This window comes from Uloborus diversus, chromosome 5 (genome assembly GCF_026930045.1).
Source record: "Uloborus diversus isolate 005 chromosome 5, Udiv.v.3.1, whole genome shotgun sequence".
Taxonomy (NCBI): domain Eukaryota; kingdom Metazoa; phylum Arthropoda; class Arachnida; order Araneae; family Uloboridae; genus Uloborus; species Uloborus diversus.
The window spans coordinates 62,384,729-62,402,191 of NC_072735.1; the positions used below are offsets into that span (position 1 = coordinate 62,384,729).

Sequence of the window (17,463 nt, forward strand, 5' to 3'; positions counted from 1 at the left end):
CTTGGGTTTGTATAGGACTTGAAAAAAAAAAAAAGAATATGTATGAACATTTCTAATATTTAAGCAAGTCTGTTTTTTACAAGCCATTCCTTTTTTAACGAGAGAATATCATGGTATATTCATGATTGATATGAATGAGTTCAACTGTACTTGTAGAAAAACTTTTCATAAGCAGTGTGGAAAGCATGTTACTTCAGTCCAGTGTTTCCTACTTTTTAAAGCGCAAGTCCTAGCGAATTGTCCGCTGACACAATTAAGTCAAAATTTCAAGTATGGCAATTTGAAAGCATGCTCGGAAGATTTTGATGATTTTTTAATTACAGTTACAATGAACAAATTTCAAAAATTTTGAATGCAGGGTTCATACTCTATTTGGATTGAAAAAATTCCATGACTTTTCCAAGATTTTTTCATGACTTCAATGAAAATTTTCATGACCACGTTATACAAAGAGAATAGCACTGTTTAATCTCAACTTGGTAATATCTGGAAAAGAGCATTAGCAAAACGTCTATTGAATGCCACAGCATCATTGAAGCACTTACTCGTAATTGAAAAAATATAAGTGCACACTTAAAAAACTAAACACAATTCTTATTTGTCTTCATCATATAAATTTAAGTAAAGCAAAAATGCAGTGAAGCAAATATGACGATGCTTAAATGTCTGATTTTTTTTAAAAACAGGCAGAATAAAATTGAGTGGGACAAAGGTTGAATGAGTCATCACTAAGTTTCAATAAATTTGCTTCAAAAGTTACCTTTTAGTGTCCCAACAGCCAACAATGCCTTTAATCATCCACGTAACTTGACAGTATTTTGGTTCTTTAAAGTAAAGCCACATAGTTTAGTTCTTTATGTTTCTAAACCAGATCTTTTTTGAAAAAACCATTCAGTAATGAATCAATCTTCTGATTCAAAAGTATATATGTTTTGTTTACAAATTTGCATATTTTCAAATGCATATAAATTAATAGGTTCAGAAATTCCAGAACACGTTTAATTCCCGACATTGACCATAGCAGTGGGTCGCATGGATTAGTTTTGCGTGCCGTATGTTGGGCACTACTGTTTTAGAGCATTAGAATTCCTCTTTTTCGGTATTCTATCGCCTGACTTAAGATCTTTATTTCCTAAAACATTCAACAAATTAAGATAAACTCTGATAAATTTAATAATAAAGTCCTTACGAGTGATGGAATCGAACTCGCATGCAATTGAATTTCTTTTTTTTTTTTGAGTGGGCGTGGCAAAACTAAGAACGTGAAATTTTGCTACTACAGGATATGAAACATATGAAAAATTGAAAATAACAGAAAATTCAAAATAAGCGGCTGCGACAGAAGTGGATGCAATGAGATTTCAAAATTCAGATTTGATTTTTGGATCGTTTTCCACTTTTAATAGTTTTTATGTGCTATACTGTTGAATCACTCAAGATTTTTAATGCTCCTTTAGCTATTGTTCCTTATTCTCTTTGTCCAGGACATTTTTTCATGACTTGGAATAAATTTCCATGACTTTCAATGAAAATTTCAATTTTCCATGACTTTTCCAGGTCTGAAATTCTGTTATTTTTTTCCATGACTTTCCAGGATTTCCATGACCCGTACGAACCCTGTGAATGACAACACCTACTCTTTCCTTATTGATCAGTGTGTTGAAAAACCACAAATAATGATAGAACAATTGGCTTGACAACTAACTCACTAAAAAATCCAGAAAACCAGACTAAAGTAACATGCTTTCCATGCTGCTTTTAAAAACTTTTTCCACAAGTAATGCTTTGTATGTGATGTTCTGTGATAGGTACTTCTACTGCAGTCTAATCCAGTGTATTATGTAGAGTTAGTTAAAGCTCCTCTTGTGTTGTCCTTTGTCTTTTAAAATGTTTGTCTTTGAAAATGCTTTATGTCAGCAATTTTCATTATATCTATTGATCCAAATGCCAATAGTGGTTTTTTGATACATTGATCAATTTAGGGGAGGAAAAAATGGGAGTTGCCATTCGAAAATTTTGAAAGTTGCTCACTGTAACCATAAGCACTGCATTATTTAAAATAAAATATAATAGAAAATTTTAAATCTAAGTTCAAGATATGTTTTCTGAAGGATAAAAACCATTTTAATCGACAAATTTCAGCAAAGTTTAAAAGATTTTTATGCAGCTTTCCCAAGAATACAAATGTGCACAATCACTATCAGAAATAATTAATTCTTTTAAAAAGAAATAAATTCATGTAGCAATAGTTAGTAGAGACTAATATGTTATATTCTCCAGTAATAGTGATATAAGGATGTGATTATGCATGATGCAGCAAACTATTTGTTATGCAATAATGAAGCATGATGATACTTACAATGTAGAATATCCTTCCTAACATTGTAGAGCACCGTGATACAGTTGGACCTCAATATATGGTCACCCTGTGGAACTTCACGAAGCTAATCTTATAATGCGGGGTGATCTTATAACTGATTAATACACATTTGATAATTAATAAACTTGTAAATAATTGAGCAGTTTTTGGTACAATTTAGTACATTCTAAAATATTGCCTACGCTATAATTTTAAATCGAATTTCATGGATATAAATTTAATGAGATCAAGAAGAAATTATAGAGTTATTTTTATTATTTTTTTTTATTTGAAATAAAAATGTGTACAAATATGCTCTGTATCTTAGTTAAAATAATCCACAAAGGACTGTCACGATTAGTTTTCATTTTTTTGTACTATGTTTTGTAGTTTCTGTAAATTTTCTTCAGATCTCTCATGATTCTTAAAACATTGTCTCACATTTGATACTCAGTGTGCATCTGCTAGTGTCATCTCATCACATTTTTAGTATCACTGTCATTAACTTCACTTTCTACTGCACACTCTGAACTTTCTGTCATTTTAGTAAGAGAAATGACATTTTGCTGATAAGAGAATTGTGTACTATGGGAAATTCTTAGCAATGAATCAGTGTGATACTGAACCCAGAAGAAAGTAAGACAAAAGCGACGGTATAAGCAATTACAATATTAAAGACATGACCATATATCCGATAAAAGATAACATAGAACTCCTATTTGATAAGCCAGGACTTTAGAAAAGTGACCTTATATGGGGGTGACCTCACATCAAGGTTTGGCTGTATATTGATTATCTTAGTTTATGATAGCATAAATTTGGTACTGTACAGAATCTGTACAGTTTATCACTGTACAGAAAATTTTAATGAAGGCTAAATGAATGTTTCTTTAACAGGTGGTCTTTCACACATTGATAATTTACAAACTACATTTACATTTATTGGTTTTATTTACCTTCAAAAAATGGATCACAAGCAGAATTTTCACCAGGTAAAATAGAGCTCACTGTAAGATCAGCTTCAACTCCCCCACGCTTGTTTAACATGCATGTATACGTTGTAGAACCTAGCAATAGTTAGTGTGATTAGAAATACATAACATTAGAATCAGATCATAATCAATGTTACAGACAGAGAAATCAAGATGTGTGGAGGTTTTAAATAAGTCAATAAGTTATTTTCATGTCTATCTAGTAATCAGAACTGGCTACAAGACTTCAAAATTTGACTGAAAAAAGTTATATATTTGGGAAAAAAATATTTTCTTAGTGACACATTTACTGTACAGTTTAAATTGACACAGTACAGGTCCTTCAATTCAAAAGTTCTTCAATGTAATAGGTATATGTGTATGTGTTTCATATTAAAGAGTTTTTCTTGAAACATGATGCTTGTCCAGTATTTTTTAATCGTGTTCATACACAGGGGCGGACTGGCTATGCGGGCATTTGGGCAAATGCCAGAAGGGCCGGTTCGCCCGAGGGCCGCAGAAAAGAGATCAGGGCAGCAGGAGCAAAATTTTCGGGCCATGGCCCAAAAGGGACACCAATAGTCCAGGAAAGGTTTTAGGCATGATGGTGTCTAGTCAGAAACACAGGGCCGCCAAGAGCCAAGGCGGCCTCCTTGTCAGTTTGTTCACCGGGTCCCCCTCTAGAAAAAACTTAATACTACTCAAATCCCGATCCAGGCCTCTTCAAGGGCCAGATCCCTAGTTTATGAATGGGCTGATATGGCCTCTCGTCGGTCCTGTGGAAACAAGAGGCTTGGATTGGAGTCCAAGCAGTATAAATTTTACAAGTTTCATGAAAGGAGGGGGACCGCCTCGATTCTCGGCGGCTGTGGCTGGGATCCCCTTTTTCCACATCTTCATACATACAATACATGTGTGTGTGTGTGTGTTTGTGTGATGTATAGTTTTGATTTTTATAATGAGTGTTTTGATCCTCTGTCATTCTCTTCGCTGCACTGCTATTTGAGTAAAGGTTTAGTAAGGGGGGTTGGGGGGTGGTGTCATTTCCTCCTGAGGCTGATTAAGCTCACGGTGGCTTTGTTACTGGACCTTCCTGGATGGAAAAAGGCCGGTCGAGAATTATCCACGGCCACTTGTTTTATTTTTACAAAGTAGACACAGCTTACTACTACTAAAACCTCTTTTTAGTGTGCAGGAAATCAGAAAATATCTCTGATTCAATATCCCCTTAACATCTGTTTGTGGCCTTCGCTTCAGGGTAGTTTTATAGTCGCTTTTCATGAATAGTCATTTATACAATCGAGCATTTTAAACTTTCTCTTCCTTGCAGGGACTGCCACTGCTAAGAAAATAATAGTGCTAATCAAAAATATTCCTCTTGACAAGAAAGAAAACGGTAATAAAAAACACAGGAATTGGGTGGGGAGATCCTATCGTCTCGTAACATACAGACTGACCAGTACTTGTTATATCTTATCTGAGAATTTCCCTCTCGAAGGAGGAATATACGATACGAGCAGAGCTGTGGAGAGTACACACCCCACACACCAATACAAAACAGCGGACATGGCTAAAATAGCCTTTTTCTACAATTAAACATCATAAAGCTGTCAACATATGGTCTTCCTTTCGAAAGCTTGTGTACCCCCCAGGCCTAGGGGACAATCGTTACCCTGTTTCATTGAATGTAACCCCCGTTTCAGGAATCGAGAAATTTGGCGAAGTCTTTTTTACGTGACGTGAACAGACTGGACCTCAGAATGTCAGAATCATTCCTCAAGAGAAGCTTCTCTAGCTCATACCACTTATACTTTTTTCTGCGAAGTCGAGGTTTGGCTTTTTTTATTTGATTCCCAGGATATTTTTTGCTCATCATGTATAGTTTTAAATCAATTTAAAGATACGTCCAAAAGAAAAAAAAAAGATTTACAACCTTCATCTTTTTAATCACTATGGTTAAATGTTAAAAAGACGTTTGCAGAGCAGGTCAGGCACTGTTTATACAACTTGAACTATCAATTACAAATTTGTTGAACTATTTTTTATTATTATTAAAAGACTATTTTTCAGTTTATTTTCTACGTCATAAACACTGCGTTCCGGCTTTTAATTGTTTGCAAACACAATGAAAAACAGTAGTAATTATAAATATATCATACTTCCGCTGTTTAATTCTTGCCAAAAAAGAACAATGAATAAATGAATCATTAATAAATTTAACAAATAATTTCAAGGCTGAACTTATGCAATCATGTTTATGAGCGTTTTCAAAAGCTTTTTTTTTTCGCTATACTTGTTCAAAAATGCTTTTAAGTTCGAGCATAGCATGCAAATCAGCAATACAATCGAGCATAGCATGAAAAAAGCTTAATAGTAAATATAACTTATTCTCTCTTTGTGTGCAACACATTTTTTTAAAGAAGGATAGGATACAAGTAAATACGTTAAAAATTTCAAAAACTCATTCCTCAAATAAATTTCAAAGCGTGAAATATTTAAAATTAAATGTAAAAAGTGTTTTCAATTCCAAAGACTATTTCTAAAAGCTTGGTTAGTACTAAAACGTATAAAATAAGTATATGGCTTCTAGTTTGCAACACTCGAAAATTGCAGTTGATTGGAATATCTTTATTGTTTATAGTAATTCTAAAGCAACAATTACTTGTAAAATAAAATTAAAAATTTGAGAGAAGAGATAGCTGCTTCCTTCAGAATGAACATAAATAAGATCAACTTCAATTTTTGAGCGTTGCAATCAAGAAACCATAAAAGTACTTATTTTATTTTATGCACTTTTTAGTGCCAACCAAGCTTTAGAAATAGACTTTAGAATTGAAAACATTTTTTACATTTTATTACAGCTCCCAAACTTGAACTTTGCTTCGCTACTTTTGACACATATTTATACTCGCAATTCAATGCAAAAATTCTGGAAAGAAGGGCGATTTTTTATTTATGTATTTTTTTTAAAACTTCAATAACAAGAGTTTTGATATCAAGCGCATCATTAAATGTTTTTTAGATGCATCTTATAACAAAATAATACAAAAAGAATGTTATTTAACCTGGAGTTCTCCGATGAGAGATCATGGGAGGTATGACAAATTTTGTCTGAAAAAGTTTTGTCTTTGTTCTGCAAATTTTGTCTGAAGATTCGGAAATTTCGAGACATAATTGCAAAATAGTAACTTCAAAATGCCCAAATGTTTCTTTTCATTAGATGTACGCATTGGTGCATGCCCGTATTTTATCATTCGGCAAAATTTGGAGTTCCATTCGACAAATTAAGAATTTTCTCCCTCCTAAAAAAATAAATTTGGGGCGCCCCTGCTTTTATCAATTGATTTTACTTGTCAAATAGCACCTTAAAAACTCTGTCATACCTAGAATTTTTTTTAATTTTTGTTCTAATAAAGAATTAGATGCAGAAAAAAATAAACAAAACTATCCAGTAGTTGAAATAAATTGAGTACTTTTGTGCTGAAAAATCTAATGAATTAAACACAGGAAGCACAAAACAGTGGCGCCGACTCCATGGGGCCTGAGGGGGCCCGAGGAATATTTGTGGGGGACAGAGCCCCCCAATAATTTAGGAAATTTATTAGGTATTTGATGCTTTCTATTCTCACAAATTTGTCTTAACATATTTTATTTTCCTTGTTTGAAGATAGTTACCTTGTAAAATACATTCAGTAATGAGTTAAAACAAATAATTATTACGTTAAAAAACAGGTTAACTGAAAACGAGTGGTGTGAATAATGATTGTGTTACGGTGCTGCGAGCACTTAGAATTTGTCCCAGTGCGCGAACCTGTGGATAAAGTCTGTCCGATCAACAATGGAGCAGAAGCGAGTAATCAACTTGTCTGTTCGAGACATTTTGGATGAATTGGATATTCGAACAGTCGTTAACGACATCAAATTCAGTAATCTAGTCAGGCAGTCGACATTTGCACCTTTCTGAAGACAGTCCTAATAATGGTATTTAAAGCAATTTTAAAAATATCTGTAAAATAGAGAATTAACTACATACAGAACGTTAGATTAAAAATTTCGAAATATTAGTACTATTTTATTACCATATTACTATTGTACTGTATTAGGTATTTTCAAATACTTTTATATTTTTATGGTATAAGACCCTATAAAAACCAGCTATTTGCATACTATATCAACTTTATTAACTACTAGTGGTACCCGCACGGCTTTGCCCCTTGTCGTTAATTAAAAGGTCGTTTCGTTCGCCTGTATATTTACAAATAATGAATAATGAACTTCTCGCCAATTTGCTATGTCCATTTGCTCGCCTATGTTACGGTTCCTCCTTATGATAATATCGTAATTTTCTATTGCACGTTATGATAATTTGCTGGGTAAATTGTTCTTAAAATTGGAATAGAAAAAGAACAACATCGAATTTTCGAAAAATCGCTTCGAAGTGCACCCTCCCATGTTGCAAACAAATTTTTTGTCAAATTTCATGAAAATCGGCCCAACGGTTTAGGCGCTGTGCGCATCACAGAGATCCCAATATCCAGACAGAGAGACTTTGAGCTTTATTATTCGTGAAGGTAAAGATACTAAACAAATTAACTTTGGGATATTATTTTTATTTAATGAACTCTTAGCGTTATTCAAAGCAAGTTTAAATTAGCTATTTCACTTATTAATCAAAGCAATACTTAATGCTTTATTTTTTTAATGATAGTTTAAGACTTATTTAAATATAATTTCAATCTTTTTATAGATTCACTGTTCTGTAATAGTGTAAAAACAAAATTATTATACTATAGATTAAATTAACTTTTTACGAAAATACCGTACGTGTTTTTTTTCTTTTTTTTTTTCGTTTTCCAAAGCCAAAACATGAGTTAGCAAGAGTAGAGTTTTCGGGGTTCTAATGTCGATAATATATTAAGCTAAAATGCTTAAAAAACTATAAAATTTACTTTAATTCCCATCTCCAATTTAGAAATTTTCCCGGAGTTAGACCCGTGGTATGCCCCCACCCTCTCCAAATATTGTTTGTAGGTCGGAGCCACTGAGAGTGCCCTTCCATGTGAGTCAAGTGCCCTACCTTATATCAATGCCTAGCCACGGCTCTGCACGGCTTCTCCCAAAATAGAACTGTAAAAATGTCCCTCTCTGAAAGCAATTGACATGATCTAATTGAACCAGAAAATTTGTATACCAATTCTTAGATTGACTTTGAAAACGCCATGCCACATAATGTTTGTTTGTATAAATCATATACACCAGAAAATATGTAAATTGGCATTTTCAAGGTTCAAAAATCTGAACTTTTTTTTTGGAAAAAGGGGCGGGGTGGGGGTGGGGGTGGGGGGTTCCGCGGGATTACATACCTCCTGGACCACCGGTGACGTCCAGCTCCCACAATAATTTTCGCAAGTTGGCGCCCCTGGCACAAAATAATAATAATAATTAAAAAAACCTACAGGCTTCTTTTAGGGAAAGAAAGTCAAATGTGTAACTGTTATATTTTATTAGGATAACTTGGAAGGAAGCAAAAAATATCGAAAAATTCTCAAGTAATAGCAGTACCAGTCCTACCTTTCAGCTGAACTTTTAGAGCAATAAGCTATATTTTATTTCTGTGGTGACTACTTCTTTGTTTTTGCGGAGTGAAATTTTCAAATTTCATCACTGTCCTCTTCACGTGAAAACACATTTTAAACTGACTAATAATAGGCAAACCTTAAATCATTGTAAATCATTGCATGAACCTTCAGGTAAAATTATAAAAATGTTCAACTTTTTATTCTTATTGAATTAAACTTACTTTTTTTGTGCTGAAAAACCGCTTTAGCTTGTAATTCCGAAACAAGTTTTTTCTTTTGTAAATGCTGTTGTATACTGAGTGCAATTTTTTTTTTTCTCGTTTTTATAAAAAGCAGGAATTGAGATATAAAACTGAAGGCATACAAGTGCAGTCTATCTATTTTTCAAAGTAAAAAGTTTAAGTCATTTTATATTCGAGCCAATGATATCGTCGTCTCGGAGCAACAGTAAGATATCTTAGTGTTATTCTTGGGATTAGATATCTTACTGTTGCTCCGAGGCGACGATACAGGGTGCGGAGAAAGTTCCCACAATTTTATTAGATATTTCATTAGGCTGTAACTAACACATAATTCAACAAATCAACAAGTTAAAGCAATAAAAACTCTTTATTGAAAAAATAATAATACCATTAAACAAAAAAATATAACAATTGTTCAAAATTTGCTCCTTGGGCTTCAATACATTTACGGAGCCTCAGTCCAAAATTGCAGACGATGCTCGCGCACGTATCCACCGTTATCTCATTCTAGGACGCCTCAGAGCCGTTTTGAGCATGTCGACCGTGGCGTATCGTTTTCCCGAGATTTTTTCCTCCAAGATTGACGACACCGAGCTATCCATCGGATTGAGGTCCGGTGAGTTAGGGGGCCAAACATCCGTGCCCCCAAAACCTGGGAACATCTTTGCAGATGGCAATCGTCGATCGGGCCGAATGCGCAGGAGCTCATTTTTGTTGGAGTGTGAATCCATCTTGGCCAAAGTGTTTTGTTGCCCATGGCCTTAGTACATCGCATAGAAACCGCTGCTGATAGCTCGCGGCATTAATTTTGACGTTTCTGTCAATGAAAACAAGCGGCGTCTTCCCAGTGGCACAAATGCCAGCCCAGACCATTACGGAGCCTGGAAAGTGACTGTGTCCGATGATTTTTGCAGCAGTGGTCTTCTTCTGACCCTTCTTAAGCAGTTGGCGATGATTTTGACGGTTATGTGTGGGTTCGATGGTGAAGATCTTCTCATCGGTAAAGAGAACCTTCAAAAGGCGAGCACCAGCGGTCAAGCAAAGCATCCGTGGAGATTTTATCAATCTTTTCTGCTTCATTGTGTCATTGAGGAAGTGGAGGCAATTGATCTTGTAAGAACGAAGACCCAACTTGTTTTTCACGATGGTTCGGACGCTTTTTTCGCTGATCTCCAGTTCTTTGGCCATCTTTCCCATTGAGCGCTCTGGATTGCGATGGATGCGACAGCAGATCTTCTGCACATTCGCTGGACTCGTTGCAGTAGTTGAACGACCACTCCGTAGAGTGTTGGCAGTCCCTCCAGTCTCCTTGTAGCGTTTCACAGCGTCATAGACTGTTTTACTCTTGAATCCAGTCGTTCGAATAATATCGGCTGTTTCCATTCCCTTCTTGTGTAATTCAACGACAGTAACACGCACATTTTCACAATTCATAACTCACTAACTCAATGAACTAACAAAGAACAAATGATTAAACCTCAAATACTTTTAATGCCTATAAACAATATATGCCAAATAATTCGCCAACATACGATTTTAACGCCAAAAAAGCGTTTTAAACAAAATTGTGGGAACTTTCTCCGCACCCTGTATATGCTGTAAATATTCTCTGGCAGATCAGCAAAACAAAAACTATTGTTCTTACTATTCAAATACATATCATTTTTTGAGTTATTCAAATTTGAGAATGTACAATGTACATAGGACCTTTTTCCCGGATAAATGTGGTCTAGCAAGTGACACTCATTATAATTTCAAAATCTGATATGAGGGGGAAAAAATATTTTTGTTCAAATATGAAGCTTTGATAATCTTCATGTAAGCGTGATGGATGGGGTGGGGCGAAAAACTGACATGGGAACCGCTTTGGCTCTAGGTGGCCCTGCCAATATAATTGCATCATAGAAATTCATTTTTAGTCATGAAATCTAACAGCAAATGAGCATGCAATCAGCAAAACTCGAGCATGAAACCGATGGTGTTTTAGTCCTGATGTTCTAAAAAAATACATACAACCTCTCTTTCTCACAGCTCATAATAAAAGTTCTCGTTCATCACATTATCTGGAAGAATAATTTTCTATTACCAAAATGGGGAGCAAGGGCGTATTTAAGGGGAACGCCGAAGTCCCAAAATAGATTTTAAACCACTCCTTGTGAATAAAGATTTAATATTTTGAAATTAAAATTTCAAAATTTCTCATAGTTGGGGTTTTAGCCCCTATCAAAAGAAGTTTTTGATGGTAAGGTGGGGGGGGGGGGCACTGAGCCTAGGTCTTGCTCCTGTTTGAAAAGGATTTACTAGTTACAAACTTCCCTGAAACTGCGTTTATGTCAAAGCAGCATAACGCATGAACTCGAAATCCCAAAGGAGAATTTATAAGCCTTAGAGGAGAAACATTTTTATTTACAAGGATATTAATTCTTGCAAAGTTCATATAAGGTTTAACAGACTCAAACTTGATCAAGTAAATGTGAAGAAAAAAAAAACTGTGATACCTGTGCAATTATTATTTAATCATTTTGTTCAAAACGCTTTTTAATCATTTGTTTTGAATTTAGTTGTATACTTTTAAATGGTTAAAAAAAAAGGGGAGGGGGATTCTTGGTTTTTTTTGAAATATGTTTTCCAGTTCATGTTTAAGCATTCTAAAGGGACATAACAGGAAAGGAATTAATTTTTTTACTGACCAGGCATGTAATATGATATAGTTAATAAATTTTATAAAATTTAATCGTTAAAACCACAAAATTAGTATTGCACACCTCATTTACGGCGTTTACTTGCATAAGAGTGCTTGTTTTTCACATTTCCTGTAGAACCCCCCCTCCCGGGCCGGTCGATTTGATAGTTTCCAGGGCCGAATTTCCTTCCCAGTCGGCCCCTGTTCATACATGCCCCAGGCTTGTTCATATGTACCTCCCTATAGGGGCACATATGAACAATTAAAGACAATTTTTAAAATATACCACAAAGTAAAGAAAGATTTTTTTTTTTTTGAAACACCAAAAAAATTCCATGACACAAACAAAATACTATTCAACCATGGGGAAATTTTTGCACTAAAAATTGGTAATATTTTTTGAAAAATAAAGAAATGCAAAAAAAAAAAAAATTCACAAGTGCCTCTCTTTTTCCTAATATAAGTAACAAACATATTTCTAGTTCTAATACTAGAAAATTCATTTTTTTTTGCAGGCTTATTTAATTTATATGTTATACATAAAAAACAATCAAATTAAAAGTAATGTAGTCAGTCACATATTTATTTACAACAAAGAAAAGTAAATATAAGGCATTTTTGCATACCAGGAGGTTTTTCAACATCGTTAGAAAATATCCAATTTACAGCCTTTTGGGAATCAGGCCCAGTAAGGAAATATTTTCCAAAGTAAGACATATTAAATACAGCAGCGTTTTGACGGCATCCTAAACATTCATGCCCAATCTGTAAGTAAAAAAGTTTTTTTTTTAAAATAAAAAATTGCACTTCATTAAATGGTTACTTGAGGAATAAAAGTTCATTAATATCTAAATTCAACAACAAATGAAAAAATATTGTTTGATTAAAAATTTGAAACTACTTTTTTCTAAGACGTTTAGAAAAAATATTAGACATATTAGAAAACAAAACAATTATTGCATAAAAATTTGAAAACTTCTACATACAATGGCAATAAAATTATAAATACAACACAAAATATTTTGTATGCAGAAAAAAATCATGAATTACTCACTATGTCATGATGATAAGGAAATTCAAATGTGTAATCTTCACGCAGTCGTTTTGAATAAGCATAGTTCTCATGTTCTTTATTTTCATAACTCCCATAGAAATCATACTCTAAAACCTTTAGTAGTAAATTAACATTAAATGTGCAAAATGATAGAACATTATTAAATAAATGTTGATAAAATATAGTACATGATATAGTTTCCTTAAGATATTCAATAACAGGTTCTTATTCTTTTTTTTAAATTTTTTTATTGCTGTAAAATTTCAGAACAGCTGGAGAATTGCTGATCAGCTTTTGACAAAATTTAAATACAAATAATATCAATCATAAAAGCTATTTTACAAACCAATTTATTTTGAAATATATTTTACAGCCTAATAGACTTCAGTTGAGATGCATATTTAGCTTGATTGACAGTTAAGTCAAGAACACAAAAATACAGAACTAATGCAACCAACCAGAAAAATTCTTGGATGTCAACGCAATTTTTTAAAACTATTAAAATGTATAACATACACTTGAAATAGTTTTGGAAATGTGAAACAACATTGTCTTGAAGTGAAATAATTTATTCATGATTATGAAAGATTAGAGATTACACTAAGACAACTTGATAATCTACATGAACAATTGAATTTTAATTTTAAATGGCTGTTTTAAAAAAATAGTTGTGATTTATTTCCTCGTCCGTATTTTTCTACCATTTATGGTAATAGTAGATGAAAAGGTAAACATTCAATTTAAAGACATAATTTGATATGTCTACTAGTTTATAGAATTGCCAACTTTTACTTGCACTTTTTATTAAATTACTCAGATGAGTTAAACAGAAGGAAGTAAAAAAGAAATTCAAATATATTGGTTAAACACTTTTTTTAAAAAATCAAAATGACCATTTTGAAAAATTTTTTTGGTGCTTGCTTATTATTAAGATGCAACACAAAAGAAGATACAACATTTTTTTTTAACCAGGAGGAATGTTTTAATGGTATTTTCCCCTGTTTTTACATAACTTAAAATGACTAATGCAAACCAAACATTGCTGACAATATTTAATATCAATATCATGCAAAAAATAAATTTATGAATGAATATACAGGGTGATTATAAATAAAGTTCCACTTTCAAAACCCTGTAAAAATAAAACTACTGGTCAGAATGACCTCAAATTTCAACGGAATATTATCGAAAAAGGGGGAAAACGTACGGCAGAAAAAAATACATTGTTAGAATTTTTAGCAATAGATGGCGCTGCAAGTATCAGAATATGTAAATCAAAACACCTGTCATGCGCAAGACACATTGAAGATGTTATAAAAATGCAAATACACGTTTTTTTTCCTTATTTCTCATCTGAGAAGGTAACTATGACTGTCTCAATGAAAGACCTAACCGACCTGATCTTAACCCGTGTGATTTCTGGATATGGGGCTATCTGAGAGCTATTGTGTTCAGTACTCCAATTGCAAACTTTGTTGAGCTTAAGGCATGCATTGCGCAACACATTCTAAACGTGACCCAGGAAACACTTCAATCAGTCGTCGAACATGCTGTTTCTCGATTTCAACTTGCTACAGAAAACGGGGTACATCATACTGAACATCTTTTGTGCCAGTCTAAAGAAAATTAAAGACCGATTTGATTTTTACTGATGCTTTTTATGCGGCTTTCGGCCTCAGGGCAATTAAAAACAGATTTTCCCCATCCGATGTGATATGACCTTGCCGTGTTGGATGGGCTTACTTAACTAACAGTATCACACCTGTACCCTCAAGCACGCTGAGTAGTACGGTGTTTTAACGTATAGTTTACACCTTAGGTAATATTTTATGATTTATTTGTCATTTCTGCCGTGCGCAGGTAAACGGCAGTAACTGCAGATTTTTCGATTTTTATTTTTTTTGCATTTTTGAAATCTTTATTACTATAGTTTTATGGTACAAACACTTTTATTTGGCTGCCGCAGAAAAAAAAGCATTTTTTTTATCAGTGGTAATTAGCAGTAACTGCTTTTTTAGCAACATTTTGCGGGAAGTCGGCAGTATGTACATACTGCTCTTTACCTGCCCACGGAAGAACGAAAAGTTTCTCCCGTGGTCTGGTAAACGGCAGTAACTGCTTCTGTCGCTACATTTTGCAGGTAATTGACAGAATGCACTTACTGCTCTTTACCTGCAGACAGAAGAACGAAAACTTTCTCCCATGGGCAGGTAAATGGCAGTAACTGCAATTTTTTCCATTTTCTTTTCTTTTCTTTTTTTTTTGGAATTTTTCAAATCTATGCTTCAGTTTTATGGTGCAAACATGTTTATTTAGTTAGCGCTAAATAAAAGCATTTTTTTTATCAGTGATGATTAGCAGTAACTGATATTATCGCTACATTATGCAGGTAATCAGCAGTATGTACTTACTTACTGCTCTATACCTGCTCATAACCATTGTCTGGAGAATGGAACATAAATGAATTGCCGTCAAAACTTGAACCAAGACGCATAAACGGTTTTCGCGATTTCTTTTTAGTTCAACTAAGGGCAAGCAGTAATGCCCCGATGGGAGGTCATTGTGTGACCTCTCAAAAATTTCCTTGATTAGGCAAATTTAGAGAAAATATTGCATTTTTACTTTCTTCTATATCTAATATATAGAAGAAAGTATTGGATTCGTGCAAATTTTCGAATTTCGAATTTTGACGGATTCGAACGTTTTGAGGTGTGCTGAGTCCATTTCGATTATTTTTGGAAAATGTCTGTCTGTCTGTGTGTGTGTGTGTATGTATGTGTGTGTGTATGTATGTGTGTCACGTCTGTGTGTGACCAGTTTTTTGTGGCCGCTCTACAGCAAAAACTACCCCATAAAATCGAACAAAATTTGGTACACATATGTGTCGCTATGTGAACTTGTGCCCATTGGTTTTTGGCGCGAATTCCTCCAAGGGGGGTGGAGCAATGGGACGTTTTTTGAGTTACGCGTGCTTGCTATTCCTCAGGAAGTAACTGGCGGAATCAAACAAAATTTGGTCCATATGTTGCCATTAACAGGAACAGGTGCTGATTCAATTTTGGTGTCAATAACTCAAATGGGGGTTGAGCTATAGAACATTTTTTGTTGTCAATTGTGACTGCTGTATCTCAAGAAATAATGAACGGAATGAAAGAAAAATTTATCGGCAAGTAGCCCTTAGTGGGTATAGGAGCTGATTTTATTTTGGTGTCAACAGCTAAAAAGGAAGTAGCGCAATCACCCGTTCTTTTTTTCCATTGTGAGTGCCCTATCTCAAAAAGTAATGCTACGCTCTGGTTGAAATTTGGAATATATGTGAATCCATATGTAAACCGGCTTTGGTTTAATTTTGACGCCAATCGCTGTAAGAGGTGTTGACTTTTTTTTTTGTTTTTTGTGAATAAAAATAGCTTTATAATTGCAACAATAAGAAAGATAAATCGTAATAGACTGTCGTCTGCGTATTTCTCGTGATTTTAATTGTATGGAAATGATCGGAAAAATTATCTCAATGATTTAAAAATTTTAATTGTTGCCATCCTGTGCTTGTTAACAAATAAATGTTTGTAATTAATTCAAGAAAGGCTTTTGAAATAACTTTCAATTTTCGCTCTTTGCTTTGCTTTTGCAATAATTCAGACATTGTTCAAGTTTTTTCATGTGTAATTTGGTTTTTGTTGGGAATATTGCTTCCTCGTCAAGCATGGGGAGGGATCAGAAAAAAAAGAAAAATATAGAAGAAAGTTTCGTGATGGCCACAACATACTAGTTTAAAATGATTCCTAGTCGCTTCTCATTAGATGTAGGTATACGTGCCAGGTCGTATTTTATCTTTCAGCAAAATTTGGGAATTACCGTCTCTCGTCCTTGAGCGAAAGAGATACTTAAAAGGGGGAGATACTTGGAGGAAAATAATCATACTTTATTTCAAATAAAGTCGATGAAAACGTTTTGTAATTTCACAGCCCTCAAACATTAAAAAAAAAAATCTTTGATTCTTCATATCCGTGTTCTAAAAACAGTAAAACAAAATTATATTTTGCTAATATACAGTTATAGAAGATAACATATGAGTAAACATATGTAATGCTTGGCAGACGATCATGGGTGCAAGTTTGGTGATGTGTTCAAGACGGAAAATATTTTCAGCCTCCCCCCCCCCCCGCCCGCATGCGGGCTTAAGGAAAATTTGTATGTATAAATTTTGCAGATCTTAACAATGCCAGTTTTGGAATCTGTTTGATTTAAATTTTAAGCCTTAAAATTGTAATATTTAAGTGTTTTGACATCATAATTCTAAAAAACTAAAATCCGGCAAAAAAAAGGGGGGGGGGGGGGGTCTGGGAGCTCTCCCCCAGAAATTTTTTCAAATTGAAGTCCAAAAAACGCTGTGGTAGGCCATTTTGGTAAAGTTCAGGGAAAGGAGGGGTTCAGGGACTCTTACATCAATTATTTCAAACTGATAGTCCCAAAATCACAATATTGGGCAACCTTCAAAAAATATTAAAGAAAGAGGGGGGGGGGGAGGAGACGCTATGGGCTTTCCCGAAATCGAAGATTTAAAAACAAAATTGT

General features: G+C 34.0%; 1 protein-coding gene across 1 annotated transcript in view; it reads right to left on the bottom strand.

Annotated features, from left to right (window-relative positions):
* Positions 1-17,463, bottom strand: part of LOC129223402 (sarcosine dehydrogenase, mitochondrial-like) — a 295,818-nt gene that overhangs the window by 243,489 nt on the left and 34,866 nt on the right. The window contains exons 12-14 of the mRNA XM_054857997.1: positions 12,889-13,002; positions 12,461-12,599; positions 3,316-3,426 (exon numbers count right to left, since the gene is read on the bottom strand). Coding sequence (XP_054713972.1) covers positions 3,316-3,426; positions 12,461-12,599; positions 12,889-13,002 — 364 coding nt within the window. The remainder of the gene's footprint in view (positions 1-3,315; positions 3,427-12,460; positions 12,600-12,888; positions 13,003-17,463) is intronic.